Consider the following 27,278-nt stretch of genomic DNA (forward strand, 5'->3'; position numbering starts at 1 on the left):
TAATATCACCATTAAGTGTAATAATATTCAATTATTATATACGGACATAAAACTTTTACTCAAAAATGCCAGCGCGTATTAATTAGAGCTGCATATTTACACCTGAGAATGTTCTGACCGGTATCACAGTGCAAGTTGCGTAAGGGACCGTCAGGCAATTCCACCTACTGAGTTAAAACGTTAACAGGCCCAGTTCTTGCCAGCTAAAGAGGATGGGCAGACTGAAGCTGTCTCATGAGTGTAGTATGCATCGTTGCTTTTAGCCAACAAAAACAGAAAAATACTGCAATTTTCTGGTGTTATTTTGTGATTGGTTGTGTCAGTCTACGGCTCTTCCTCAAACTTCTAAGCACACAGCCCACCTCAGACTGCTTTTAACCAATACACAAATCATTTAAAAAATAATATATTGACATTAATATAGACAATTAATATTGTCTTTGCCTATGTTCTGATTGAGTGGGCAAGACAGATGTTTGGGTGGGCTCAGACCACCAGTGCCCATGCCTAGATCTGGCCCAAGATGTCATGTCGTCCACACATTAATTAGAATGACATAACTATTAACATACAAAAGTTATTTAAAAACATAGATTTTACATTCTAAATGCTAAAAGTAGCAGGCTCACAATGCCTGGCCTATTAAAATAATTGAGTATTGTATTTGTATAAAGGGAGATATATTTCACAAAATCTCACCTGAAGTACAGAAGTCTGGCCACAATGAACGTACTACAACTTTTGGAATGTGAAAAAAAAATAAGCATTTAAGTGAATTATATCTCTAAAACATTTAGGTTAGGTGCATCTCATTGTGAGCCTGATATGGCATTTAGAATGTAAAAATATGTTTTTAAATGACTTTTGTATGTTAAAACTTATATCATTTTAATTCATGCTTGTACTACGTAGACGTTTTAACTCAAAGGGTGGAATTGCCAGACGGTCCCTTAGGCAACTAGCGCTGTGATAAGTCAGAACATTGCACACTACACAAAACGAAATAACTCCAACCCAAAAAATAAGACGGCAAAAAAAGTATAAATGAGGCATATTGGAAAAATGTGGCATTTTTGAGCAAAAATGAGTTTTAAACATAGTTAATTAGTAATTTAATTGTCAATATTAAAAGAAAAAAAAATAATGAACGCATCTATATTTGTATTTTGTTTTTCAATTTTGAAACTAAAAACGAATGAACGCAACGTATACGGACCAAACCTGCTAAACACTAAGCCACCTGTCCCATGAAATAAATGATAAACTATAAATTGAACAATTAGCAGTCAACTCCACAAGTTAAATGTAAAACTCCATACAGCTTACATAACATTCAGGAGAACTACTGCAGGTCTGAGGCTGCTTTTTGACACTCTGATATGTGTGTCTTTATGATGAATAACACCACAAGCAGTTACATATAGCCTATAGGCTATGTGAATGTTAAGACAAACTAATAATTTAAAATTCATGTCAGTGCTGAGGAAAATACAGTGGATATTCAAAATCGTTTGTGATATATATATATATAAAAAAAAGAAGAAGAAAGAAAAAGAAATAAAGAAACTAAGATACATAATGTTGGATCTTTTTCCTTTTAATGCAATATCAAATGTGATATTACAAAGGTATGTGGTATTACCTTTAATGTAATATCAGCAGCCATCAAAACTCTTCTGACCAGAAGGTAATGAGTTCAAATTCCAGCACCACCAAGCTACCACTGCTGGGCCCTTGAGCAAGGCCCTTAACCCTCAACTGCTCAGTTGTATAAATGAGATATATGTAAGTCATTCTGGATAAAGGCTTCTGCCAAATTCCATAAATGTAATGTAAATGATACTGATTACAGATTTCTTGTAACCATGATCAACCGATACCGACCCCGAGTAATTATCATACAGATGACATCACTTAAGTGATTCTGATTAACCCCAAATAAAGATCAACTCTTTCTGTAGGATATTCTTGACATCTTTATTTCATCCGACTGCAAAAAGCCATGGTCATGACAAAGCATATATGTTATCTCAATGTCAAGTATCAAAATATTAGATATACCATGGAACACTGTGAAGGCCTTCATCAGCAAGTATAGAAAATGGGGCACTACAGTGGCATTACCAAGAACAGGATGAAAGGACAAAATGAAAACTTGTCAGGGGGCTGCCAAGAGGCCAACAGTATCATTAAAGGAGCTGTAGGAATATCTGGCAGGTACTGGTCACTCCCTGCATGTGACAACAATCTCTCATATTCTTCAAATGTCTGGGCTATGGGGTAGAATAGCTCGACAGAAGCCCTTTCTCACAAAATAAATCAAACGAACAAAAAAAATCCAAGCCCACCGAAATCACCTGAAACCATGCTGCAAGACATGTTATGGTCTGATGAGACCAAGGTAGAACTTTTTGGGCATAATTCTATTAAAAGATACTTGTCACAAAAACAGTACAGCTTATCATCCAAAGAACATCATACACACCGTGAAGTATAGCTGTGACAGCATCATGCTTCACTTTAGCTGGGACTTTAGTCAGAGGAATCATGGATAGCTCCAAATTCAAATCTATTCTAGTACAAAGCCTGCAGGTCTCTGTTAAACAAACATTTCACCTTCCAGCACGATAATGACCCAAAGCACAAACCTAAGTCAATAAAAGATCAGCTTCAAAAGAAGATCAATGCTTTGGAATGGCCCAGTCAGAGCCCAGACCTAAATCCTATGGAACCTGTTGAAAGACGAAGAAGGTTGTCTCACATTTTAATAGATGTGCAGCATTGTTGCAAGAAAGAGTGGAATAAAATTGACAGATCAATATGTGTTAAGTTGGTAGACTCTTAGAGAAAGACTGAGTGCTGTATTACAAGCAAATCGTGCTTTAAGAAAGTATTATGTAAGGGATGTGCACACTTGTGCAACCAGGATATTTTAAAGTATTTTTTCTTTTTTTCCCCATTCTATTTGTTTTGCATTTAAATTGTATTATTTGCTATATCAAATTAAAGCTTGAAAAAGATCTGACATCATTCATCTTTTTATTTATTTATTTTTATATCACACAAACCTTCAATTTTAACAGGGTTGTGTAGACTTTTTAAATATCCACTGTACTTCTTTTGTACGAGCAAGGAAGGATGGATATATACTGACACCTATTGGTCACAGCATGTTTTCTTAGACAGACATCTTTTATTGTCACTTCACAGCACTGCTGAGTTCTTCAGTCTAACTGGTCAGATGATGTTGATTCCTTATACCTTGCTCTCAACCACTGAGCTTGTTAAGTTAGCCAGACTCTGCTAACAGGTACACAGGGGCTGGTACTGTGTTTCTCTCCATTCCCCCATATCCCTGCTGAGTGGGCCCTCCAACAGCACTTTGATTAGCAGGCTTGTGACTAAGCGCACATAACATAGTCGAGTGGTTGCCCTCAGTATACATGCTTCTTCAGTGCTTCCAAAGTGTTAGTGGCTAAGTGCTCCTAGCATAGCTAACATACTAAACTATCCAGATTGCTAATAACACCTTGGGGTTTAGGGAAGATTCTTTTCAACTAACCTGTCTTTTTCTCCACCTGAAGTCTATAAAGCCTGTGATATTTGTTAGCATATTCAAGTGGTTCATTCTGAGTGTTTCTTGTGGCTAACCACCAAATTTGCTGGTTTCCAATATACACAGTTTTGGTGTTACTAAGAAGCCATGCTACAGGATTCGTGATGTTTAAACTCCCTGGCTGCATTGGCACTGACCACCTTATACAAGCAGTCTGTATGTATTTCTGCTGCTACCACTGATTTGGCCCACACTGCACAGAATTCAGCAATCAAGCCCCAGAGTCCTCCTTGTAGCCTCAAATCAGCCATGGACAGTTACCTCCCTGTGTCAATTTAACCATCAGATCAACTGTTCAGCTCTCACTGGGGAAAGAAACAGGGAGCTCCACTGTCTAAGCAGAGAGGGCAGGGAGTGTTGAAAAACACAGAGGAAGGAACCAACCAGCAGGGAGAATGAGATGTGATGAAAACCAAACTCCAGCTGAAGTACAGTACAGGTGCAGTTAAAAAAAAATGTGAATATCATGGAAAAGTTAATTTTTTTCTTGTAATTTAATTCAAAAAGTGAAACTTTCATATATTCTAGATTCATTACACAAAGTTAAATACTACAAGCCTTTTTTTTGTTTTAATCTCGATGATTGAGGCTTACAGCTCACGGAAATCAAAAATCCAGTATCTCAAAATATTACAACAAAGAATTTATAATGCAGAAATGTCGACCTTCTGAAAAGTATGTTAATTTATGCACTCAATACTTGGCCGGGGCTTTAATCCTTTTGCACGAATTACTGCATCAATGCGGCGTGGCATGGAGGCAATCAGCCTGTGGCACTGCTGAGGTGTTATGGAAGCCCAGGTTGCTTTGATAGTGACCTTCAGCTCATCTGTATTGTTGGGTCTGTTGTCTCTCACAGATTCTCTATGGGGTTCAGGTCAGGCAAGATGGCTGGCCAATCAAGCGCAGTAATACCACGGTCAGCAAACCAGTTACTAGTAGTTTTGGCACAGTGGGCAGGTGCTGAGTCCTGCTGGAAAAGGAAATCAGCATCTCCATAAAGCTTGTCAGAAGATGGAAGCATGAAGTGCTCTAAAATCTCCTGTTAGACGCTGCATCGACTCTCGACTTGAGAAAACACAGTGGATCAACACCAGCAGATGACATGACACCCCAAATCATCACTGACTGTAGAAACTTCACACTGGACTTCAAGCAACTTGGATTCTGGTCCTCTCCACTCTTCCTCCAGACTCTGGGACCTTGATTTCCAAATGAAATGCAAAATTGACTTTCATCTGAAAATTGATTGTGGTTGTGTGTACTGAACCAGACAGAGAGATTAAAGGCTTAGGAAATCTTTGTAGGTGTTTTGAGTCAATTAGGTGATTAGAGCTCTTCTCAGGTCAACATTTCTGTATTATAAATTCTTTATTCTAATATTTTGATAGTGGATTTTTGATTTCCATGAGCTGTAACCCCAAATCATTAAGATTAAAACAAAACAAAAAAAGGCGTGAAATATTTCACTTTACGCATAATGAATATATGGAAGTTCAACTTTTTGAATTTTGGGGGGGGAATGAACTTTTCCACAATATTCAAATTCTTACACGTGCACCTGTATATGACTTTGCATATCCAACTAACATAGTAGGCTCCGCAAGGAACAGTGCATAGTTGCATATGGTAGATATGTGGTCAGACATTTGTACAAGGTAAGAAAAAGAATGGGAAATATGGCTGGTTTGACTGTACTTACTGCCAAGACTGCATCATATACCACTTTGTGACATTGTTGGAAATCCTTGGCATGCGTGCCTTGAGCACAACTTCAGGACCCCTGAAGGTTAGGATGGGTGGAATAGAACTTGTTTAGTACAACAACTTCTAGCATACCAACAGCTAGCAATCATTTCTCAGTTTAACACAAGTTGAAGGTCAGTAACCAAGTCACAATTTGTATCTCTACCTTATTAGCTTTTTATTGCAAATAACTACATTTAATCAAAGTTAGGAGACATTTCTTGTTTATTAGGTTATGCTTCAATAATTAGCAAGTCGGACTGTGATATATTTAAGAGCTTGAACTGAAGTCTGCGTGGAATTAAATAAGTCACACAAGACTAGTAACTGTTTTGAATGCAGGGTGTCTGGGGGAAATAAAATACTGACCAGTTGCCAATTTATTTATTCACTTTTAATAAATGCAGGAAGTACTATTTGCATGTACTGTGTGCAAGTTGGTTTTCTTTCACTCATTTTTCACGCTCTCTGTTATTCCTGGCTGCTTTATTTATAACAGTTTGAAATTGAAAAAGTCCCACACTAACTATAATTTCAATAACATGAAAGCATCCTTTATTTAATGATTAAAGAAGTTAAAACAATCACAACTAACCATGCCGCATCATTAAATCCATTAACCAAATAAGTCACAATATAAATCTCAGTACAGAGAGAGAAAGAACATAACAGGTTAGCAGCAAGACATTGAAAGCGGTATTTTAAAACCATGCCTCAAGTTGCAGAGACAGAATAATCTAGTAAAAGGGTAATACATGGAAAATAAGAGAGGGGGCTGAAAAGAAGGCTACTGGATATAATTTGATCATTCTATCATTAAAGAAAGCTGAATAGTCTAAACTGGCTGCCAAACATGTGTTGTTTCTTTAAATGGCATCAATGTCAAGGTCGTCCTCCTCCTCAGTTTTCTCTGGCTTAACGGTCTCCACTTTCAGCTCACGGGCAGAGGAAGAGTATACAACCTAGAGGGCAGGAAGAAGAGTTGAAAGTCACTAAGGCCGCATTTGCACTCCTTGATTCAAATGACCCAATTCCCGATTTTTTCCTCCCCTGTGGCACAGATCAGGTATGACCCATGAGCATGTAAGCAGGAAAAAAGCACATGGATTACAATATTCTCAGATCAGTTTCAGGCCTTATTCATATGTTGAAATAAATCTGATATGAATCGGATACATGCATTTGCATCCGACATGTAAGCAGACAGATCAGAAATTCCCCAGTCAGTGCGAGCCGTAGGTCATTGAAAAAGCAACGGTGACGAATGATGTCAACTCAGGTGGACACAAACCAATGTAGCAGCGATCACTGCTACATTCGCCCAGGCTAAAACAAGGGCTCGCTTCTTTTTTTCCCCTCTGCCTTAAGAGGCCAGTGTTTTGCTTACCTTTAAATATGGTGCGGAAAGCAATAGCTTGCATTACATTTTTGGCTGCATCCATTGCAAATTGCGTGGTTTTTACTTTTTTCGGCCTAAGCTTTTCTGGTGACCTTGAGATGTTTCACGAAGAGTATAGTGTTAATGCAGATATTGGACATGGGTTAACTGTAAAAGATGTAATGCAGGTCGTCCTGCATTACAAAAAAAAAGGTAAGGTAGAGAAAAAGTGCAGCACAGCACCTGGGCTCATGTTTAATGTTCAGTGTGGCTGGAAACAATTAATTAAATGGAATCGTACAACTTGCCCAGTGTGGTTTTGGCTTAATTAAAGCGTTTTCAGCCTGCATGGGTGATTTAAAGTCAGATTTACAGTTCTGTTTACTGTTGGATGTTTAAGTACTCCACGTAGTCTTGAGGTGCTGGTGGGAACTCATTCATCAGCCTTTGGCACATCGAAGAGCTTACCATAACCTTAATGGGCATGTGGCATCGAAGTTTTAACATCTTCAGCTGGCAATACTAGGTTGTGTAATCTGCATTTGCAGGATAAATAAGTAAGACGCTTCAAAAGTGCCTTAAATATACATAGTCAAACACAGACATTTAGAAAATGTAAAAACTGCAGGCAGGCAATCTTTAGCTAAAAGTTAATTTTAGTAGCAAAACTATGTTAGAAATGTTAATGAACTGCCGTGAAGACCTAACATCTAAATACGCAGAGTACTATGATTTGGGCATACTAATGTTAAAGGCATCATAGAACTGAGACAACTATGGATTTCATTTGTGGATAAGTTGGAGAATTGGGAGAGATGTTCACATTTATTCAATTAGTTAATCTATAATTTTTTCCCCTGATGGCTATAACAGTGATCATCATCATCCCAAAAACAATTGAATTTTAAAATGCAAGAACAAAAATTTAATCAGGCCATAAAATCACTGAAGTTAACATGCTGTTCTGTATAATATTCATAGTTAATTTAGCACATATATGCCATTTCCTGAAGCAGAGCTTGCTGGCACCTGTCTACTCTTCTTTCATGGTGCTAGAATAAATTATGATTTTTTTTTTATTGTTGTAATTCATACAGTATATGTAAAGTGCAATGTAACTTATGGTTATAATGAGTTGTCATGTTAGGTTACAAGTAGGGTTATACTACACATTTTTCTGTCAACGTAAACTCTAATGAACTTAAGATAAAATTTTAATCTATTCATATACCTTATACTGACGATCATCAAGAATTTAATATTAGGTCAACACTCCCATGCATCAAATAAAAAGGGAAAAACATATTTACCTCTACATTCTCATCATCTTCCTCTACTTCCTGCTCACTTCCCTCACTCTCTTCTTCTGCCTCCTTCAGCCATTTGACAAAAGGAGCAGCCTTAGCATGGATCTCCTTTGCCAAATCTTTAGAGACATATTTCTTGGACACCTTAAGTATAAAACCACATGTTTTAACACACTAAAATAACATGACAAGCAAGTTTTCACCAAGAAAAAAAAGAAAGAAGAATGATTAGTCATCTGTATTTATGTGCACACCTTTTCAGCCCACATGAGGATGACGTCCTCCTCCAACAAATCAGCATCATACAGGTCCTTTAGTATGATTGGAACTCTAGGCAGCAGCTGAGTTTTGTGCAGCTTCACCACACACTCAAAGCCACCCAGCAGATATTTCTGAGCCTTCTTATCATTATGGCAGAACTGTAGTGATGGAACAATGGAAAACGTTTCAGTATTAGAGGAAAAAGCAGAGTACACATTCCTATGCATATTCGCATTCAGCTAAAGCTCATAACTCAGAATTTGGAAAACACCCCTTCAACTGAGAATTCCTATTGGTAAACTCAGGACTGTCTCCTCATGTTCAGCAAGTGATGTCAAATCAACATGGCTGCTCACATCATTAACACTAAACAAACTTGTTGCGAAGATGAACATCCAGGTATAAATGTTTTCCCCCCACTTTGTAGCTCTACTGCTTGGAGGTTGAAAATGATGCAATTCCTGTGTCAGTAATGCTTACTTGCACCAGAGATTAGTGCCATTTATGGGCACCAAGTTGTTCTTTAATTTTAAATAAAACAAACCAATAAACATACCAAACTGGTGCAAACAGACTAAAGGCTGGAAATGTGATGCTTCGTATGGGCCGTTATACCCAGTATCAATTTTTTGGGAGTAATATGAAAATCTCGATTTGATGTGTTTAATGTGAAACTATTCGTATTTTACGGTCCAAAACCTTTGGAAAATTCATAAGGAATGGCTGCAAATTTGTGAAGTGAATTACTGGCTAAACACTAAAGACTTCTGTTGCTTGTCTTGTCATCATTTTAATCATATTACCAGAAATTGTAAGGACTTACACGAAGAAAATGACGTTTATATTTTTTGATCTGGTCTCTGATGTTTTCGCCAAAGAGCAGTTCACTCAGGATAAGTGGTCCCATGGCCCTCACATCCAGTCGCTCTGCCTCAGCCAGAATGTCCTTGTCTGCAGAGTCTATTGTGCAATTTTCTTTCTTTTCCTAGAAGTGAAACATGTTAGAATAATAAGCCATTACTAGCCTGTATACTTCAATATTTTCTTATTACCGGCCTCAAAGCCAACACACCACGACCAACGCATAAAGACTTATTTGGGCAGATAGACCAATGATACCACAAAAAAAAAACAAAAAAAAAAACAAAAAAAAAAACCCCCCCCATTGTAAATTCAGTAACACAACTCAGGCAGCTTTTTCCCCCCTGTGTTTTATTTGCTCAGTACCCAATGACAAACACCCTCATCCACTTACTTTGACAAAATTATAAAACATGTTGACTCTATCCTCCAGGGTCTTCTCCAGGTCATCTGAAAGTGTCAGGTTCTTAGCATGGTCACTGATTTCCTCCATCCGCCGACGCTGGGCCTCCTCGGTGGTCTCCTCTGCCCAGTCCTCGTCGTCTTCATTACCATCCTAAACACAGGGCACGTTTTGGATGAAGAGTCCATTCCGTGTCAAATGTAGAGGTTTTCAGACCAAAATTTGTTAATGCACCTTACTTAACCTGAAGCTCAAATAAAACATGCCATTTCTAACTACTTTTAAAAAAGAAAAAGGAAAAAAAAAGTCCTAATTTAACCCCTGTAATTGATCTATTATTACCACTTGATGCAACCTCTATTCTAATGACCATCACCAAGGATAAAGGAGCAAAAAAGCACTCACCACAGCTTCCGGCGCATCAATGTCATTATGGTTCCCAGAATCGCCACTGCCTGAGCCATTTTCCTTGTCCTTCTTTCGGTTCTTCCCCTTTTCTTTCTTTACAGGCCCACTATCACTCTCTACATTAATGGTGATTACAGAACAGGGAAAGTGATAAATTTATTATGCTAACACAACCACAAAAAAAACAAAACAAAAAACAAAAAAAAAAAACACATGCTTCAGTACCCACATTATCTATTTTAAACACATTTTCTTTTAAAATCAGCAAATAATTCTGGAACTTGCAGCAATGTCAGAAGAACATGATGGAAACTCTAAATATAAGAAACTTACCTGGTGGATTTTTAAGGATGAACGTGCATAGTTTGTGACGAGTGTCTAGCATACCCCGGTATCCACAAGCCTTACAGGAATTTCCAATAGTTTGTTTCTTTGGATTAATATGCTGAAAGACAAATTCAAATTTAATCTGAGGGAGAAAATACAGTGCACTGTGAATTAAATCTAATCATGCTTATTTATTTATTAACGTAGTTTGAGTCAAAGTAACACATCCACTCGTACTTACCAAGTCAGTCTCAGGATTATCACACTCAGGGCACAGCACAAACTTGCGTATGAATCCATCCAGCATGTCCTGCAGTTTGTTGGCCTCATGGGAGCCGTTCACTATGTAGCGGTCATTCTTTGTGTCAAACTGGGTCTGTGCCCCAAGCTCACAGCCGAAAAACTTGGTTGGATCTTAAGGTACACAGAGAGATGCATTTTGTCAGAAATAATCTGACAGGCACACACAATCTTCATTGTAAGCCAACTTGGAGTGTGCAAATCACCATATAGCCCTACTGGAATGAATTAAGCTCTGCATTACACTGATCATAAATTGACTACATTAAATGAAAAAGACATCACTTAAAACATACATGTTGGAGGTCGATTCAGTGCCTTAGCAACATCAACCATGTTGACAATGACTGTCTTGATTCCATTCCCTTTGCCCTCCACCTGGTCAGAGAAATGAAAGACTCATGAGTAAAAACCACTGTCCATTTCAAGTCAACTTTAGCATCTAAAAAAAGCACAAACATTTATTAAATAAATAAAAACAACTAATAGGGACTAAGTACCTTGGCAATCAGACGGGGCATCTTGTAGCGGTAGAACTGGTCCGACACATTGCGGTTGACGTTAACAGACATTTTGAGTGACCTGTGGCACTATCAGCAAAATAAAAAGATCCTGGATGGGGATTTTTGGGTATCTTCTGTCTGGAGAAGACGGGATGACATAAACAACTGCAAGCGTGCTCGGTCTCTGACATGAAAAAGATTTTGCCACAGAGGCTGCAGGTTCCTTGCTCGTGGTCTAGGTTTACACCGCTTGCGTTCCAACAGCTGCGCAACAGCTCTGAAAAAACAAACGCATTTTTATTAGCCAAACAGCAGTGCACATTGATACTACTTAAGAACTGCTATTAGCTGGATATTTCAAATACCACCAATGATTAGCTTCTTAACACCATCCAGTCATTTCTCCTCACAATCAGCAGACTTTAATTAAACTAAACATAAAATGAAAACAGTATTGGCAAAATAACTCCACACGGAGGTACTGTGAATGAGAGAAACATTACCAGACCTAAGCAAAGTTGGGACACATCTACAAATAACATCCCTTGTGCTCTGTTCACTACTTAGCAATGAGTGTACTGTTCAAAGGTCGTATTGATTTTGGCCTGCTGGGTCCAAATATTTGAAACGTTGAATACATGTATGTTTTTGGGGAAGAGTAAAGACACACAAACCCACTCCTCATGCCTGGGGATCCTTCAGCAGTCAGATGGGAGTGAAAATAAGACATGGATGAATCGGAACAAAGGGATTTCACCTTTTTGTGTGTAAAAAGCAGTTGGTCTCAATTGATATTTCGACACTGTCATAATCTGTTTTATTCCCAGCTAAAAATATGACACCAACATAACCAGTGTAATACAAATATTAAGGAAAATTCTAGCAAGTGCACCAAAATAAACTGGCCCTTTCTCATGTTTAATAGATAAAATTAACCAAATACATGGTTTAATTTGGTTCTGCTTCATGTATGGGTCATTTCGCACCGAACATAACAAGGGTTAACATAACACAACTAGCTGTTGAACCATATCTCAGGGCTGGTTTAAAGTAGGCATATCCAACTGTGGAGCAGGGAATCCTAAATCCAACACAGTTTAGTGATTTTCAGTGCTCTAATGTGTATCTTTAAACAACTCAGTAAAACTTTACATGCTTCTACATGCATGTTGATGCACAAAAACAATCGTCCAACTGTACTGTAGTAATGTGTTGTTCATGAACGATTTGTTTAATTTTTGACCGTGCATGCGCTGCAACATCCCCATAGGTTCTGTACAGGAAACAGAAATGATTAGTTGACGACTTGAGCCTTCAGGTTCGAGTCGCTCGTTCTTCCGGTGACCGCCCCATAAATGCACCACGCAGTACCCGAAACAGACACGGTTAGTTCATGTGGAGTCATTCGCTCATCACGTCACAGCCCCACTGCATTCAGCATATGGGGCGGTCACAAGGTGAACAAATGACTCGGACCCGAAGACGTCAACCAATTGAACTAACAGACTGCATAGCCTGAAGAACTTAATTAAGCAATCATTTCTGTTTCTTATCATTTGGCCTTGGTTGCATTAGCTTATAGTTTATTTTTTATTCCAAAAGTGATCAACCTTTGCGCAAATACGAGATATGTTGGGGAATTTAACATGTAACATTTTAATCATATTCTGCTGAAATGAACGAAATGACTCGTAAAAAAAAGAAAAGAAAAGATTTGTTCATTTTGCTGAACGAGATTCAAAGATCAGAGCCAGTAAAATGATCCGAACTTCTCATCACTACTGTACTGTGACTCGCCCTTGTGATTACTTGGGCTACTTCCATACTCCAACCACAGGGCTTCCCATCGTGTGCGCGTCCCTGTCTGTGAGAACATGGATAAAACCAAGACGACAACATCTATATTTTTTCTTCCCAGTCCGGAAAACAAGCGCGAGTGTTCAATTTCTTGAAGAATGAATGAGCCAAATATAAAAGCCCTAAACTGTGGGCCACGGTGGCTGAACTCGACTCGGTTTCCTTCATGGTGCAGAGTGCGTCATGGCTAGGCTAAGCTAACTGCGCTGTACGTGCGCCACCATGGTGAACACACGGTAGGTAGGGCGCCATTTTGATCCGATTTCCTCGCGTCGTTCACACCCTTTACGCTAACATCTGGGTAGGCTTATTAACGCTAGACACAGAACTGATAACAAGTCTGGAAAACTCTGTCGTATATAATATAAGGTTAACCAGCATTAACAGCAGTGATCTGAGACACTGTTCACACGCTTACCGTTTCCGTAAAATAAAGACATAAACACAACGCTAGTCGTCCAACGACGCAGTGAAGAGCTGACAGTCGAGCTGGAGTTAAGAGTTGTTGGGTTGTGATCCAAAGAATGTAACCCGATAGAGCTGTAGAGAAAAGGGTCAGGGCAAGGTAGCAGGTCCAGAAACGATACTGGAATCTGAGAATAAAATGAAGACACGTCATGTAACTTATCAAACCCTCCGGAAAAAAGTGAACATGGCTAGCTGAGATTTATCTGAAATAATAGCAGCAGTGATGACCTGATAGTTAGCTAGTTTATATAACCAGCAAGTTAGCTAGCTGGGAAAAATTACCAATAACAGGTCTAAAATATTTTCTCACCAGATCTCACACATATTTTCTCTTAACAAGCGAATTGTTAAAATAAATAAGCCAAATACAAAGTTACAATTTTGGTATACTGTTATCAGCTGCTGTTCCTACCTATCTAGAACCTTCCTGCGCCACCACGCAATGGCAGAGTGCCTTGGAAATACAACCGAAACTTGATGACGAGCAAACAACCCTCTCGTGACGAGTGGACTAATCGCCCCGCCCCTACAAGGTATCCATTGGACGAGCTCCTCTACCATGGCACAATCTGCATCCTGAGTGGCCCGTTTAATGTCAATCACAATCCCATCGCCTCGTGCTCAGTATTCCCATTTGATTTCACAGAAACAATACGTGCGTGTAGCATGAATACAATCACGGGCATACTACATCCGCCATGTTGGCATTGTCATGTGACCTTCGATGTCATCATAAACACAAAAATCACACACACACACACACACACACACACAAACAAACAAACAGATAAAAGCAACCGCACTAACGGCAAAATGCATATCAGTAAAGTTAATTGAATAAGTAATGTAGGCAGTGCTAGGAGGCAAATTCGTTGCCGTTAGCTTGGCCGATGCTAAGGCATGATGGAGATAAAAAAAAAAAAAGGTTTCAAACGCCGTGACAACTGTTTACTTGTTTAAACCTTCAACAGGTTAACAATTTATTCCGACACTATTAAACAAGTCCTGCTTAACCAAGGTCTAATACTTAATAAAAGCTGACACGCTGTCTTCGGCCTTTCTTTCTGAGTTCGTCCGCACCAGTCCCGTTGCATTATGGGATTTTTTGACTCTCGTACTGTCCATCGGTTGCATACTGCAAAATCTCACCGGAAGCAGTACATCATCCGGGTATTCCTCACATACTGTTTCTCGCCTACTGAGAATTCGGACATACCACCCCTCTGATGTACTGCTTTTCGCCTACTGTGTTGGGTAGTGCGCCATTTTGGACACTGCCTACCTTTACAGTCCCTTCAGTATTTAGCGATTTAGCGATCGTAGAAATTAATGCAAAATCAAGCAAACCCCGTAATATTCAGAGGACCGTGCAATTTTTCAAAATTTCCACATATTTGGGCCAAGACGCGTTGTGTGACGTCATCACAACACGCTTTCAGCCAAAGCCTTCGATTCATGTGCGTCGAAATTGAGTACAGCTAAAAGGTCTCATTTACCAACAAACAACACTGCGAAAGACAATTGCAATTTTGCCAATTCAAGTAGTTTCTCACAAAAACTCCGGAAGTTGCATCACAAGTTTGGAAAAATGCACAGCAAAATCAAGTATTATTTGCCGCAGCAGTCACAAAAAACTGCAAAATCATGTACAGACTGCTTATACATACAGTACATTGTTTACGAAAGCTACCTTTCCTAATTATCCAATGAAACTTTAAAGAACCCATGATCCACCCTTATGCATTAACTGGGTACGTGTATGGTACAAACTGCAAATTACTGGTAATAATTTTCTTTCTAATACCTAGAACCAGGCATATGACATTCAACTAAACTGTCCAGGTACTTGCAAGGTGCTTAGAATAACATGATTATTATTATAGTTTATTTATACCAAATAGGTACCTAACACCCCCCCCCCCCCCCCCCCAAGAAAAAGCTGTGAACTGCTGCTTTGCTATTAATTAGCCAATAATTAAGGATTGTGACTCAACTTGTTCACATTTAAGGTGACAAAAATGGCACATTATCAGGCACTGCAAAAAGAAACCAATAGGAAAAGTTTGGGAATTTTTTTTGAGGTAATGGGGAAATACTGTGGCTGGGGTTATTATTTGCATGCACTGGATGAAGCTGGTTGGTTAACGTCTGGGGAATACCAGCCATGGGTGTGGGGTGTGTATTTAACCTGGCTGCTCAAAGCTGGCTGCTATTCAGCTTGTGGATAATAACCGAGGTTTGATATAATTGTAGCTCTTCATAATAATAATAATGATAATAATAATAATAATAATAACAAAAAATTGAGTACATTTAGAAGGTCTGCAGTGGAGAAGACAAGCAAGAAAAATGAAGAGGAGTTTTAAAACCTTGTTTAAGAAAAAATGTCAAGATAGGCAAGAGGAACGTTTGGTGAGCTCAGAGCCCTCTGGTGCTGCAGATGGTAAGTTATATGTTCATTTATTACTGTTCATTTAGGATTCCAATTCAATGATCATAATGTAGACTTAAGATGACAGTCACAAAGAGAACTATTTTAGTTACTTCTTGCTTTCCATGTAAGCATTAACACCAACAAGAGAGGACTTCTCAGATTTATTTTTGCAATAGAACGTTGTTTTGTTTGATAGCAATATTCCTCTGAGTTGAGAATGGTGTAGAATGTTTTTTTTTCTGTTGAAACCAGAACTATATAAAAGTTAATTGAGAAGCTTTATTTGTCAGATGCAATTTATATACCAATGTTTAATTTACAGAAGATCCCAGACAACAAACCGATTGCCCCATGAACACAACAGACCAGTTTGGTGCAGATACCCAAATGTCCCCTCAAGACACAATCCTTTCAATTTTCATAGATACACTTGCTGGAGACACATATTTACAGGAGCTAAAAGCCACAGCTGAGCAGGTGAAACAGTGTGATATCATACCTGATGGAAATGAGGGCTCTGACAGCTACTCTCAGTTCAGGTTGAAAGACTACCTCACAGCAGTGGAAATGTTTGTACATAATAACTTTCCTGCACTGCCAACAAACTCACAGCCATACACTGGGGAATACCTGAATGATGCTATGAGTTTCATATGTAACAAGGTGACTGGCTTAGTTCCAGTCTTAGAAGATTCGAGACTAGTCAATTACCTGCTTGACAGTTATAATCGTCGCCTGTTTAGCATGCTGCGCTTCTTAATGGATAGAAGTTCATCAGTAAAAGACTCCTTGTTCCTTCTACAATGGGTGAAAAATACATACTTTAGGTAGGTACTTTACCAATATAATTATCATGATCCAATATCCTGGCACATTGCACTGGCAAATGACTTGTCATGATTTCTTTAATTATTTATAATTTCAGGCAGGCCCATAAAGCATGCCTGATCACACAGAATTGTGTGCTCAGTGTATCAGACCCTCTCCTGCTGGCTGACTGGTTGGAGTATTCAAAGCAGAAATTCCTTACACTCCTTCAGGAAAATATCTCGACTACACTGCACAGCATCTTGCAACATGATGAACCTAATGGTGTTTGTTGTGATGACAGCAGTGAGGAGGCTTTCATTCAAGTCCAACTTGATGTCATACAGGTACTAAGCAGATAGGATGTCCCATTTTTGAATACATGTAATGTCCAGAATCTCTCCAACATTAACTCTGCTCCCCCCTCTATCTCTCTAAAGTTTCTGAATGCACATATTCAGGCAAGTAAAACAGTCAGCCACACCCTTAAAACTGCTGTTCAAAGACTTTGTTGTGATGAACTTCACAGTTTCATACAGAGGTGAGTTTGTTAGATTTTCTGCCCTATACTGAATGGCAGCTGTTTTAGTTTTTTATTAATATAAATTAGTATAAAATTAACTTCCTCTCTACCAACAAATGTGTGTTGGCAGGTATGTGAATGCACAGAGGGCCAACAAGGCAAATTTACTGAGTCACTTCAGGACAATTTATACCTGTAGGCAACTCAGGTGAGTTTGAAAGGTGATCCTTACAACGGTTAGCGTGTAACAATATATCGAGCTTGGTAAAGAGCCTACGATTTAGATTTTTAAAAAATAACATCACAGATCATGTTTTTAATGGAGTCCACAAAACACTTCCGTCATCCATGGATAAGTGCATCTGTCAAATGATGTAATGTAAAATGCAAATGAATCATATGAAGCACGCGGACACATTTCCATAAGATCTACTAGGTAATTTCCTGTCAGCCTAAAACATTTTTCTTAACAGAGACATTGTGAGTGGTAGTATGATTTGGAGATTGTTTTAAAATGATTTAATTTTGTTTAGTTTAATGTTTCATCTTAAATCATCTTTTCAACAAGACTACAAATTTACATAATCTATATGTAACTTATCAGATCATGCCTGTACTACACAATTTAGCCTATTAAGTTTGAGATGATTTTATTTTGCTGCAGGTCGTATGCTCTGAGCATTATTGATTCAAACAATAACACTGATTCATCCACTGTCCTGATGTTAGAAAACATGGAGACTCAATCTTTATTCAGTGCACAGCAGTTGTTTGCAAACATAGCAAAGGTGAGTCCTTTTCATGTATTACCAAAAAAGTGCAGTACTGTTATAAAATTCCCCAGACAACGGTAACGTATAGCAGTGGCAGTGGGCGCCCGGGGGGCTTCAACAATTTGGTGTGGAAAAATAGATTCTCACTCTCAGACAACCACACACACACACACATACACAATCAATTCCTAATGTAATGTAATGTAAAGATGTAAGATGTAATTATTAATTAAAAAAGGGGGGGGGGGTATATTCAGAAGTCTGTATTTTTAATGTGTTTTAAAGACATCTTGCAAAAGGGGGGCCTTGGTTAAATGTTAATGCCATTTGGGGGGCCTTACTCTGGAAAAGTTTGGGAACCACTGTCGTATAGGATAATCTTATTGCAAATGTTATGCAAAAAAGTCACATATACTGTACATTATATTACATACATCACTAAGCTTTATTGTTTATTTTGTGACTGGGCTTTCTCTGGGTCATCAGATTTAAGATTTACAATAAATGTATATATTACATTTTAAAGTATTACATTTTACAATTGTAGGACAATTTAAAGAAGTATTTTACCAAAGAGGATGGACATTTAAATAATATGATGATCATAAGTCAAAAGATGCTTGCAACTTTACCGCACATGGAACAGGGAGAGGAGACAAAAGAGGTATGCATTCTGTACTAATTTGATATCTAAATTATATATCTGTGAGAATCTTCCTAACCTCCCTAACATTATTTTCAACCTTATTGTATTTTACAAAATGTTGCTTTTCTTGTTTGTTTTTGCAACTGTTAAATGTTATTGCAATTTTCTGCATAATTTGACATACAGTGACTCTTCTTTTCTCTGTTTTATAGCTTATTGTAAAGGCAGCATACCACAGTGTTACCAGAGCATACCTGCAGTGTTTAATGCAGAGAAAGTACAAAAAATTGGAAAAGAGATGGAACGATGTGGGAAAGAAGATAATGTGCGATGCTGAACTTTTCCACTCCAAATTTGCAAAACAGGTGAGAAACACAAATGTTAATATACTGTACATTCTTGCCAAGTAATGCTGCACTTTACAAAGAGACAGGAACCCTAACCATCTTAAAACGACCGTGAACACTTTTTGAAAATAAATGTAGACTATTTTTTTAGTGTATGAATAAATCAAGAGAGTAGTAAGCTATTTCACTATAAACACCTATTGTGCTTACACTACTTCTTTAAAATGGCATCCAAAGTAAACATAATTCTTGCTATACAGCAACTGCCAATACAGAATACTCAGTATGATAGCACTGCAAACTTGTATGCTTCTATTTGAATTTGTTTTACATTTTACTGAATGTTTGCTATGATTGATTTTAAACACTCTTCATGCTTAAATTTGAACAGTAAAATGTTATTCAAAACAAATGAAGCAAATGTAATTTGAACTTTTTTTTTCTCCAATAGAATGGAAGTGATGATGAGCAGAAAATTGTCCTGTTGAAAATGGGTGAGATTCTGCAGTGCCGTCATGTAGATACTCTTAAGCTTATCTGCTCGGAACTGTATGTCACATTCCCTGAGGAGAGGTAAACTCTATGCACTCTAATGCACTAAAAAATTAAAATCAATTCAAATTTAAATCAGCATAAAGTTTGGTACATTTCTGGTTAATGATAAAGTCCTAATTGAAAAATGTGGTATTTGTAATTTCCAGTGAGGAGTACATACCTGCCCTACTGTACTGGAGAGGGGCATTGTCAAGACGACAGATTAAGAAAATAATTCATGTGAGTAGGGATGTTGAAGATCATGTCAGAAATGGAGACCACCTCAGACCCCATCCCCATGTGTACTGCTGCTGCTGTCTTTGTTGAATATAATGACAAAGCAGATGACCAGTGTCTGGCCCAAGACTTTCATGTGTGCATGAGTTTTCTCCCCCTTATGTTTTGTCTAAAGACACTATTGTAACACTAATTGAAGGTTTATGGGAAATTATTTTAAATGGTTTTAACTTTGACATTCCAGTTATTGCTCGATTTATCGTATTTATTTATAAATTTTCTAAATAATATGAATTATATTAATGCTCATCATAATTTTGCTACATTTTGGTAGTAATTGAAAGCTATTCCTGGGGAGGTGGAATGTTGCATTGGCCTTCTTGATGTTATTTCACAGTTATTACGTGATTGTTCATCATATTGCACTGGACCTATTTACACTACATTGTGTTTGCCTACGGTCTAACTAAGCTAACAGATATTAAGCTTTAACAATTGATTTGTTTAAATATAAACAGGAAATGTATTTCAAAAGGGCAGGGCTCTATGTGTCATGTATCAACATTTGATTTAATTATATTAAAATTGTTTTGATTCTGTTAAATTATTTTTACATTCATATTTAGACCTTGCTGTGTCTGTCTATTTTCTTACGTTTCTGAAGAGAATGACATTAGCTTGTTAGATTATTGCCCTAATTCTTGCTCTCAAGCAACAAGAAACATGTTACTTGAGTGTTTTAACCTTTTTAAAGCGTTAGAACTCCTTTATGAAAATTCACAGCATTTCCACTTGAGGGCAGCATTGTATATTTTGACTTAAACTAGTGTTAAAGTAAACCATAGAGGCACGCTTGGAGAATATCCAACCACGTTCACAATGTTCTGTTTTCTTGCAGTTACAAGTTACAATACATTACACTGACTCAATCCAAATCAGCAAATTGCCTAAAACCTACTATCCTTTGCTGAGTTTTCTTACAATAATACCATGGAAGGCAGGAGCTCTGTGCCTCTGTAGCAAATGTATCTATTAAACTTGATATAGCATTAAAATGAGCACAATTGTTTTATTAGATATTGGTATTATCTCAGTTGCCCTAAAAATGTGCTTGTTAAATAAATAACTAATTAAACCATATTCCTGTTAGATGGCTGTAAGCTCTAATTCTGTTAAACTCAGCAGTTCTTGAGGGGCTAAAAAAAAAAAAAATTATTCAGTGAAAACTGCATTGTTTCTTTTTGAATTTGTCAAAACTGGTCCCCATAGTGTACCATTTTAAGAACCAACTTCAGATATAGACACATACAAACACTAAAACAACTTCTCCAAGCTGCACTATTTAACAACTAAGCAGTAGCAGATATGAATGTTATTGTTTAATTCATAATAGATGTAACTAAGCCTGGTTTAGTTGTAAAGGAAATCTCATATCCTGTATCTTCCAGTAATTAGGCACTTCTTTGAGGCTATTCCCACTGAATACTGATCACATACCAGAACAAGTGTTAGCCAAGAGTCAATGTCTAGTACATTCATTGTTTAACACAATAGAAAGTGTCATTATGCACGGCAGTAAAATAGGAAGAGAATGTTTATACACGCCAAATAGACAGTATTTCCTGTCCCTTTCCATGTTTAGGAATCCAGGAGAGTCTATTAATAATGATTAACCGACTACTTTTAGGACCATACAGTGGGCTTGTACTAATACCCTGCTCAACAAGACACGTCAAAGAAATACACAAAAACATGCAGTAACGTGTACTGTATTTATTTACAATTTTTACAATAGCTTAATCATTTCACATTGCACATGGGACTGCATAAAACACTATAAAGACAACATACATCATGAGAATTAGAAACATTTGGTATTTTACAGTATTTCAGATGATTACTTCATGGCTACTTTGGAGAAGAAATTTGTGTTTGAATGAAGGGAATCCATGCCATCTATAGTGCTTTCTGAGGTTTGACCATGATACATAGTGAATGTCTTCTTTATTTTTTTGAGGTCCGAGGGAGAAAGGTTTGCCTTGAGGTGTAGCCAGGCAGAGACGTGGGCGTCACTGTTAAACACAAGAGTTACGTCAGTTTCTGAGGTGTACAAGCTGTATTTTACACAAATGTGCACATACATGTCTGGATGGAGCATTACCTGAGGTCTGGGTAAATGTTAGAGAGGGTGACCAGCTGGAGTTCAATGCATTGTGGATCATTTAGTTTCAGCAGTTCAGCTAATTTGGGCAGGATGTCTTCCAGGTCCTTCATGTATGACCCCTGTACACGAAGACCATTGAAACAAGACTATTAAACAAAGTTCCCAAAGAAGTAGAAACACAGTTACAGCCTAAAGAAGTATATAAAACTTACAGCCTCAGTAAACAGAGCATGTATTTTCTGACTATTTTTGCATAAAGCTTCAGCTGCTTGGTGTTGTTTCTTCTCATCTTTAAGTATGATCTTCTTCTTCATCATTTTCCTCACATACTCAGCCAACAGTTCTTCATGAAGCTTGCTGACCAACTCCTGTTAATATATATATATATAAAAAATTATACCAGAATGCAGAAACCATTGTATCCAGCAGTTAATAAATCTGTTAATAAATCTTTGTACCTTAAGGCATGCTTCATGCAGGTTTCTGATTTGCTGGATGTGTCTATGCACCCCATCAAGCAATTCACTACACACATGTTCATTGTGTTTAAGCCATTCTTTGGTACCCACTTTGGAGTATGTCCACTGTGGAAGCATGCAGAGAATTTTTTTTAACTACTATCTTTAATCACATAGGCTTAATAGAAGAAATCAAACTTTTTAGTAGTATGAATTCTACTAATTGAATTGATAATCAAGTAAAGCTATGTAGATTCATGAAATGCATTATTATGATAATACATTGGTAAAATAGTTAATAAAATATATACACTTCTGCATCTGAGTTACCTTGAGATTTTTATGGATCGGTTTGGTGAAATAACTGTGGCATGTGTCTCTTGTCCTGGTCAGCAGATCTATACACTCATTCTTGATGTGTTGAGGGAAGGGGTCTGGATTCATCATTATGTAATTCCTAGAGAAACAACAACTCTTACACTTGGGTACTTCCAGAGGTACAATGTCATATTGCAAAACTCCAAAGTAAATTTCCAGATGCTTACCTGAGATCTCTGATACAGGGCAGGTTGGCCTTCAATACAGCATCAGCGTTCACCTGATTATCCTCAATCACTTTCTCAAGGAAATGCTGGTAACTGAAAACAGGCCAATTCATGCTAAAATTGTCATAATTGTGTCTATAAAAATGATTCTACTTCAAAATATTAAGTAAATAAATAAAAAAGAAGTATTTTAAAAACCAGCTTGTAACAAATGGAACTCACTTAATAAGGAATTGCTTTAACTGGTGTGTGATTCTCTGAGTTTTTGACCAAGAGCCCAGCACATTCTTTGATGAGTTGAGAAGAGCATTGACACACTGCAGAAAAAATAAACATAACTGCATTTAGAACATCACACATTCACTTATTTTCAGTACATTGCTTTGACTGTATTTTCAGTAGTAGTACCTGAATCACATCAATGGCCAGATGGCTTGAGTAGCAATTATCCATCAGTTCAGGATTAGCTTCCTTCTCACTGCTCAAGGCTCTTTGACACCATGTCCATAGCTCATTCTAGTGACACGACCAAAGAAAGGACACAATGAGGTACAAAAATTATACAAGATTAATCTTCTTAATGAATAAGCACAAACGCAACAATTCAAATTAAATGTGTCAGTCCGAAAAAGATGTGTCAAAGCCTGGTTTCTCTGAGGTCAGTCTATCTGGGCACTTAGATATAAGAGATTTAACAATAACACAATAACATACCTCTTTACTGGTCAAATACTGCTCTTCCAACAATTCAAGGATATCATCAGGGATCAGTGCCTCAAGATGTTCATAGTCAATCATCCCAGAAAGCTCTTCATGCCTCAGAATCCTGAAAAGCAAAATGTAGTTCAATTAATAAACAACTTTTAATAATAATATATTAAAATAAATAGCATTTACAGGTTACAGAATGCCTTGGTATGGCTTTCCTCACTTACTCAGGGTAAAGACTATTCACCCAAAGAAGGACTTGTGTGCAGTCTTCATCAGAAAGTCCATAATCAGCAATTTCCCTGAGCTTGTCACAAAAAACCTGATGGTATATTTTGGCATACAATTGGCACACATTCTCTTTTGGGTAGCAGCTCTTCACATTCTTTGCAATTTTTAGCAGGTCTTTCTTCAGTTGTTTACCCTTGGCAGTGATCTCCAATTGAACTGAAGACTTAAAGTTAACATTTGAATCTAGCTTTGCCTCCTCCATCCGCTGTAGAACCATACTGCGAAGCAGGTGGTCATGGGCCAGTCTGCAATGCCTTGGTCTCCATGGAGGACGTTCATTTTTCTGAACCCCTTCCCATCTCCTGTCCTGCTCTTCCTCTTGGTCGATGGCTAGGACTGCCTCTTTTAGAAATTCTTTCTCTTCGTTAGTTTGAACATCAAAACATTTCTCAACTGTTGACATAACTTTCGTTAAAAGGTCTTCAAAGTCTTTATTCAGTTTTTCCTCCTCATCTTCCTCCTCTTCTGCCAACATGCTCTTGCTGGATCCCATCCCTTCTTGTTTCAGTGCAAACAAACGCTCCTCTCGACAAATCAGCTGCTTCCCTGCCACAACAAACTGATGCTGCTGGAGATTCTGCTGAAAAGTTAACAGAATTTCTAAAGGAGCCAAAGAAGCACAGAAATTCATTTAGGACCCCAGGACAACACAAACCCACACTCCGTTTCATGAGCACTTTCTGTAAACAACAATATATTTCATTAATGACAGGTACCTGACTATGCTATTTTCATCTTAACTAGTTGGAGTGATAACTAAATACTAAAAATTTCTTACCTTCAGACTTGATATCATCCTGAATATGGGTATTCCTTTTGAAAAATGGTAGGCTTATTTTAAATTTGGAAAATATACACTTAGAAGGTGAGACCGTTCTGACTATGGGGGATGATGATCCAACAGTCATTGTTCCTTTAAGACAGAAAAGAATAATAGATTATAGGTACAGTAACTAATGCACACAAGCAGTGTTAAAAAGAATACAGGCATTGTTAAATATATGTAGATCTAATAGCTTTGCTGGCTTAAGGACAAAACGAATTAGGGTTATCACTGTATTATACAGCTGATTTGGCAAGAATGTTTCAGACTAATAATTGCCATGTGCAAGGTTTTGAGTTAGGAGGCAAAATACAGAGTAACTGAATCATACAAGTATTATAAAATACGAGTCCTATAAAGAAATACCTTCACTGTTGAGGCTGTAAGAGTAAAGTTTGTTTGAAGTTCACCAAAATCAAAAGTAGTCAACTCACCAGCGGTTCTGTTTATTAGTGTGTGTGTGTGTGTGTGTGTATGTGTGTGCTACTTATATGAACTGCATCCTCCTCCACTTAGTCTGTACTCACAGGGGAAGGAACTGGCACGCGGACAAACACTTTCTGGTGCACGTGAATTTTCCTGGCAGAGGTGCGTTATTAAGACACGCCTGTGCTGCTCATTACGCGCTGTAGCCTGTATGATGTGTTATGTCCTGTTTTGCTGCCACTGCTTTTTTGAAAGTGTAGTCTGTAAAACTATTTAGTATAGTAGCCCATTTAGCGGCAGGAACCGACCCAGAACCTTTGAAAATCGAAATGTTTGCGACATGAACGCATTATTAGCCTATAGCATGGAAACATGTTTACATGAACCTCCAATCACGTTATTGTGCCGCATGCTATAATATAGAAATCGAGGCTTTCCAAAGCATCCTTCATCCTGTTACTGAGTTTTCAGAACGCTGTTGGTTAAAATGGAAGCATCTTTTCAGTGCAATGAGGGGGAAAACTCTTTCATTGAATAAATCTATCATGCAAGAGTTTCTTTCTTTCTTCCTTTTTTCTTTGTAGTGTAAGTCTAACAACAACAACAACCACCACCACCATTATTATTAGTAGGCAAATTGTATTATTTATATAAAACTTATTATTATTATTATTATTATTATTATTATTATTATTATTATTATTCCGAGATTATCTGTGTTCTTACCGTCCTGGTCACCTCTATGTCGGGAACGTAAAAGGTCCAGTAACCTCCAGCTGAATGAATTGGATGCCATGAGGGCACAGAGCTTCAGAGTAATGTACTTTCTGTTATGGTAACAGGTGCGTTTGTAAGATATAGAAAGTCATGTGAGACAACTTTAGTCGGAAGGATGTGGACTGTGGTTTCTACCTATTATGCCTGCATAGCAGATGTCACAGACCTAAAATATACACGTTTTTGGTCATCATTGCTTGAAATCCTTTAAGGTGTGCTATCTAAACCATTTAAAGAATTCAATCTTAAATTAAAAACTGAAGTGTAGCCTACTGCTCATCCAGAGCACCAATACATATAATAACTGTACTAGGAACTGTACTCAGGATCCTTACAGCAATAATGTGGTATACTGTAGCATGTGGTATGAAGTAAGACACTATACTGAACAACAAAAAAGAAACATTTGAGTGAAAGGTTTCACTACTTTACATTTATAAGTTTTCTTATGTGAGATACAGATGTGTCCAGGGGACTGGACTGTTAATCAACTGGGCTGAGACCAGATTCTTGTCCATGAAAAAACTTTTAAAAACATGCTTCTAAATAGACTGTTTGCATGCATTTCTTTCTTGCATGTGAGGGCTAATTGCTTTAAAAATTCGAAAATTGGACAAAAAGTTGTAGCCTATTTGTCATAAAACTTGCCTCGGGTGTTTTCACTGTTTGCAGGACTACCAGACCAAGAAAATATAAAACTTTTTGGTTATCTAACACGAGACTAGGCTAGTTTCAGAGGATGTTAGTGTTTCTATTTGAAATTCTTTACTGGTAAAAAATAAATAAAATAATCGGTGTATATCCATTTTCCCCTCACACTAACTGACTGTGAGCTAGCGTTTGGCAGGATTGATAGCTGTCAGCCAAAAAGACACAAGTGTTTCCATGTATTTTCCTGTGAACCCTGTTTGATTAGTATCACCTCTGTTTACTGAACATAAAATACAATACTCCGTACACTGACGATACAAAATTACAACACTGCGTCTTCTTTGACTGACGTTCAGTGGTGTAGTGACAAACTGCTCCAAGTGGAGAATTATTCTGGGATAAAGAAAAAAATCTTTGGGGCTGAAGGCCCGAAATCCCAGGCCAGGTTACTCCCCTGGATCAAATACTGTACAGGTAATGATGCATTAACATTAAAGCATTGCATTTTAATGTTAATGTTGTTGCTTTAATGTGAGCATCACATGATTGTAATTGGCAGCTATTCAGAGGGTTAAGGTCTGTGTAGGGGAGGCAAAATATGACACTCTCATTAACATGACACACTCTTGGTAACTGAAATATACTTATGGTGGCATAAAACACTCATGAGAAAGATTTCAAAAACTCTCATGAGAAAGA

General features: G+C 37.7%; 3 protein-coding genes across 5 annotated transcripts; 1 reads left to right on the forward strand and 2 right to left on the reverse strand.

Moving 5' to 3' along the window:
• Positions 1 to 5,894: 5,894 nt before the first annotated feature.
• LOC100304714 (eukaryotic translation initiation factor 5) lies at positions 5,895 to 13,988 on the reverse strand. The gene is made up of 12 exons (XM_017463817.2): positions 13,848 to 13,988; positions 13,386 to 13,560; positions 11,108 to 11,387; positions 10,904 to 10,985; positions 10,549 to 10,721; positions 10,314 to 10,425; positions 9,978 to 10,096; positions 9,564 to 9,725; positions 9,132 to 9,293; positions 8,302 to 8,466; positions 8,051 to 8,191; positions 5,895 to 6,324 (listed from the first exon to the last, which is right to left on the reverse strand). The coding sequence occupies exons 3-12, from the start codon at positions 11,177 to 11,179 to the stop codon at positions 6,229 to 6,231; spliced, it is 1,284 nt and encodes a 427-aa protein (XP_017319306.1). The 5' UTR covers positions 11,180 to 11,387; positions 13,386 to 13,560; positions 13,848 to 13,988; the 3' UTR covers positions 5,895 to 6,228.
• A 153-nt stretch (positions 13,989 to 14,141) lies between these two features.
• Positions 14,142 to 20,794, forward strand: si:dkey-196h17.9 (exocyst complex component 3). Its single transcript, XM_017463816.3, has 10 exons — positions 14,142 to 15,878; positions 16,192 to 16,696; positions 16,795 to 17,023; positions 17,117 to 17,217; positions 17,330 to 17,407; positions 17,864 to 17,987; positions 18,520 to 18,636; positions 18,831 to 18,983; positions 19,417 to 19,538; positions 19,667 to 20,794. Exons 1-10 carry the CDS (start codon positions 15,785 to 15,787, stop codon positions 19,824 to 19,826), a joined length of 1,683 nt encoding a protein of 560 aa, XP_017319305.1. The 5' UTR covers positions 14,142 to 15,784; the 3' UTR covers positions 19,827 to 20,794.
• A 700-nt stretch (positions 20,795 to 21,494) lies between these two features.
• On the reverse strand, positions 21,495 to 25,995 carry tnfaip2b (tumor necrosis factor, alpha-induced protein 2b). 3 transcript variants are annotated; one of them, XM_017463812.3, is made up of 12 exons: positions 25,878 to 25,995; positions 24,681 to 24,815; positions 23,839 to 24,502; positions 23,618 to 23,729; positions 23,312 to 23,419; positions 23,126 to 23,220; positions 22,904 to 22,996; positions 22,689 to 22,815; positions 22,359 to 22,484; positions 22,113 to 22,268; positions 21,898 to 22,019; positions 21,495 to 21,808 (listed from the first exon to the last, which is right to left on the reverse strand). In XM_017463812.3, exons 1-12 carry the CDS (start codon positions 25,945 to 25,947, stop codon positions 21,634 to 21,636), a joined length of 1,983 nt encoding a protein of 660 aa, XP_017319301.1. In that variant the 5' UTR covers positions 25,948 to 25,995; the 3' UTR covers positions 21,495 to 21,633. The 3 variants fall into 3 exon arrangements, with proteins under 3 accessions (XP_017319301.1, XP_017319302.1, XP_017319303.1); XM_017463813.3 differs by lacking the exon at positions 25,878 to 25,995 and adding an exon at positions 25,160 to 25,280; XM_017463814.3 differs by lacking the exon at positions 25,878 to 25,995 and adding an exon at positions 25,092 to 25,208.
• Between the last annotated feature and the right edge of the window lie 1,283 nt (positions 25,996 to 27,278).

This window comes from Ictalurus punctatus, chromosome 3 (assembly GCF_001660625.3).
Source record: "Ictalurus punctatus breed USDA103 chromosome 3, Coco_2.0, whole genome shotgun sequence".
Lineage (NCBI taxonomy): Eukaryota > Metazoa > Chordata > Actinopteri > Siluriformes > Ictaluridae > Ictalurus > Ictalurus punctatus.

Coding starts and splice junctions, on each gene's coding strand:
- tnfaip2b (XM_017463812.3), bottom strand. CDS start 25,947: ATGGCATCCAATTCATTCAGCTGGAGGTTACTGGACCTTTTACGTTCC. Junction 22,485..22,688: donor CGATCCATAAAAATCTCAAG/GTAACTCAGATG, acceptor ATGCTTCCACAG/TGGACATACTCCAAAGTGGG. Junction 22,020..22,112: donor ATGCTCTGTTTACTGAGGCT/GTAAGTTTTATA, acceptor CTTCGTGTACAG/GGGTCATACATGAAGGACCT.
- si:dkey-196h17.9 (XM_017463816.3), top strand. CDS start 15,785: ATGAAGAGGAGTTTTAAAACCTTGTTTAAGAAAAAATGTCAAGATAGG. Junction 16,697..16,794: donor GTGAAAAATACATACTTTAG/GTAGGTACTTTA, acceptor TTATAATTTCAG/GCAGGCCCATAAAGCATGCC. Junction 19,539..19,666: donor GTCACATTCCCTGAGGAGAG/GTAAACTCTATG, acceptor TGTAATTTCCAG/TGAGGAGTACATACCTGCCC.
- LOC100304714 (XM_017463817.2), bottom strand. CDS start 11,179: ATGTCTGTTAACGTCAACCGCAATGTGTCGGACCAGTTCTACCGCTAC. Junction 10,097..10,313: donor CATCCTTAAAAATCCACCAG/GTAAGTTTCTTA, acceptor CCATTAATGTAG/AGAGTGATAGTGGGCCTGTA. Junction 9,726..9,977: donor TTGATGCGCCGGAAGCTGTG/GTGAGTGCTTTT, acceptor CCCTGTGTTTAG/GATGGTAATGAAGACGACGA.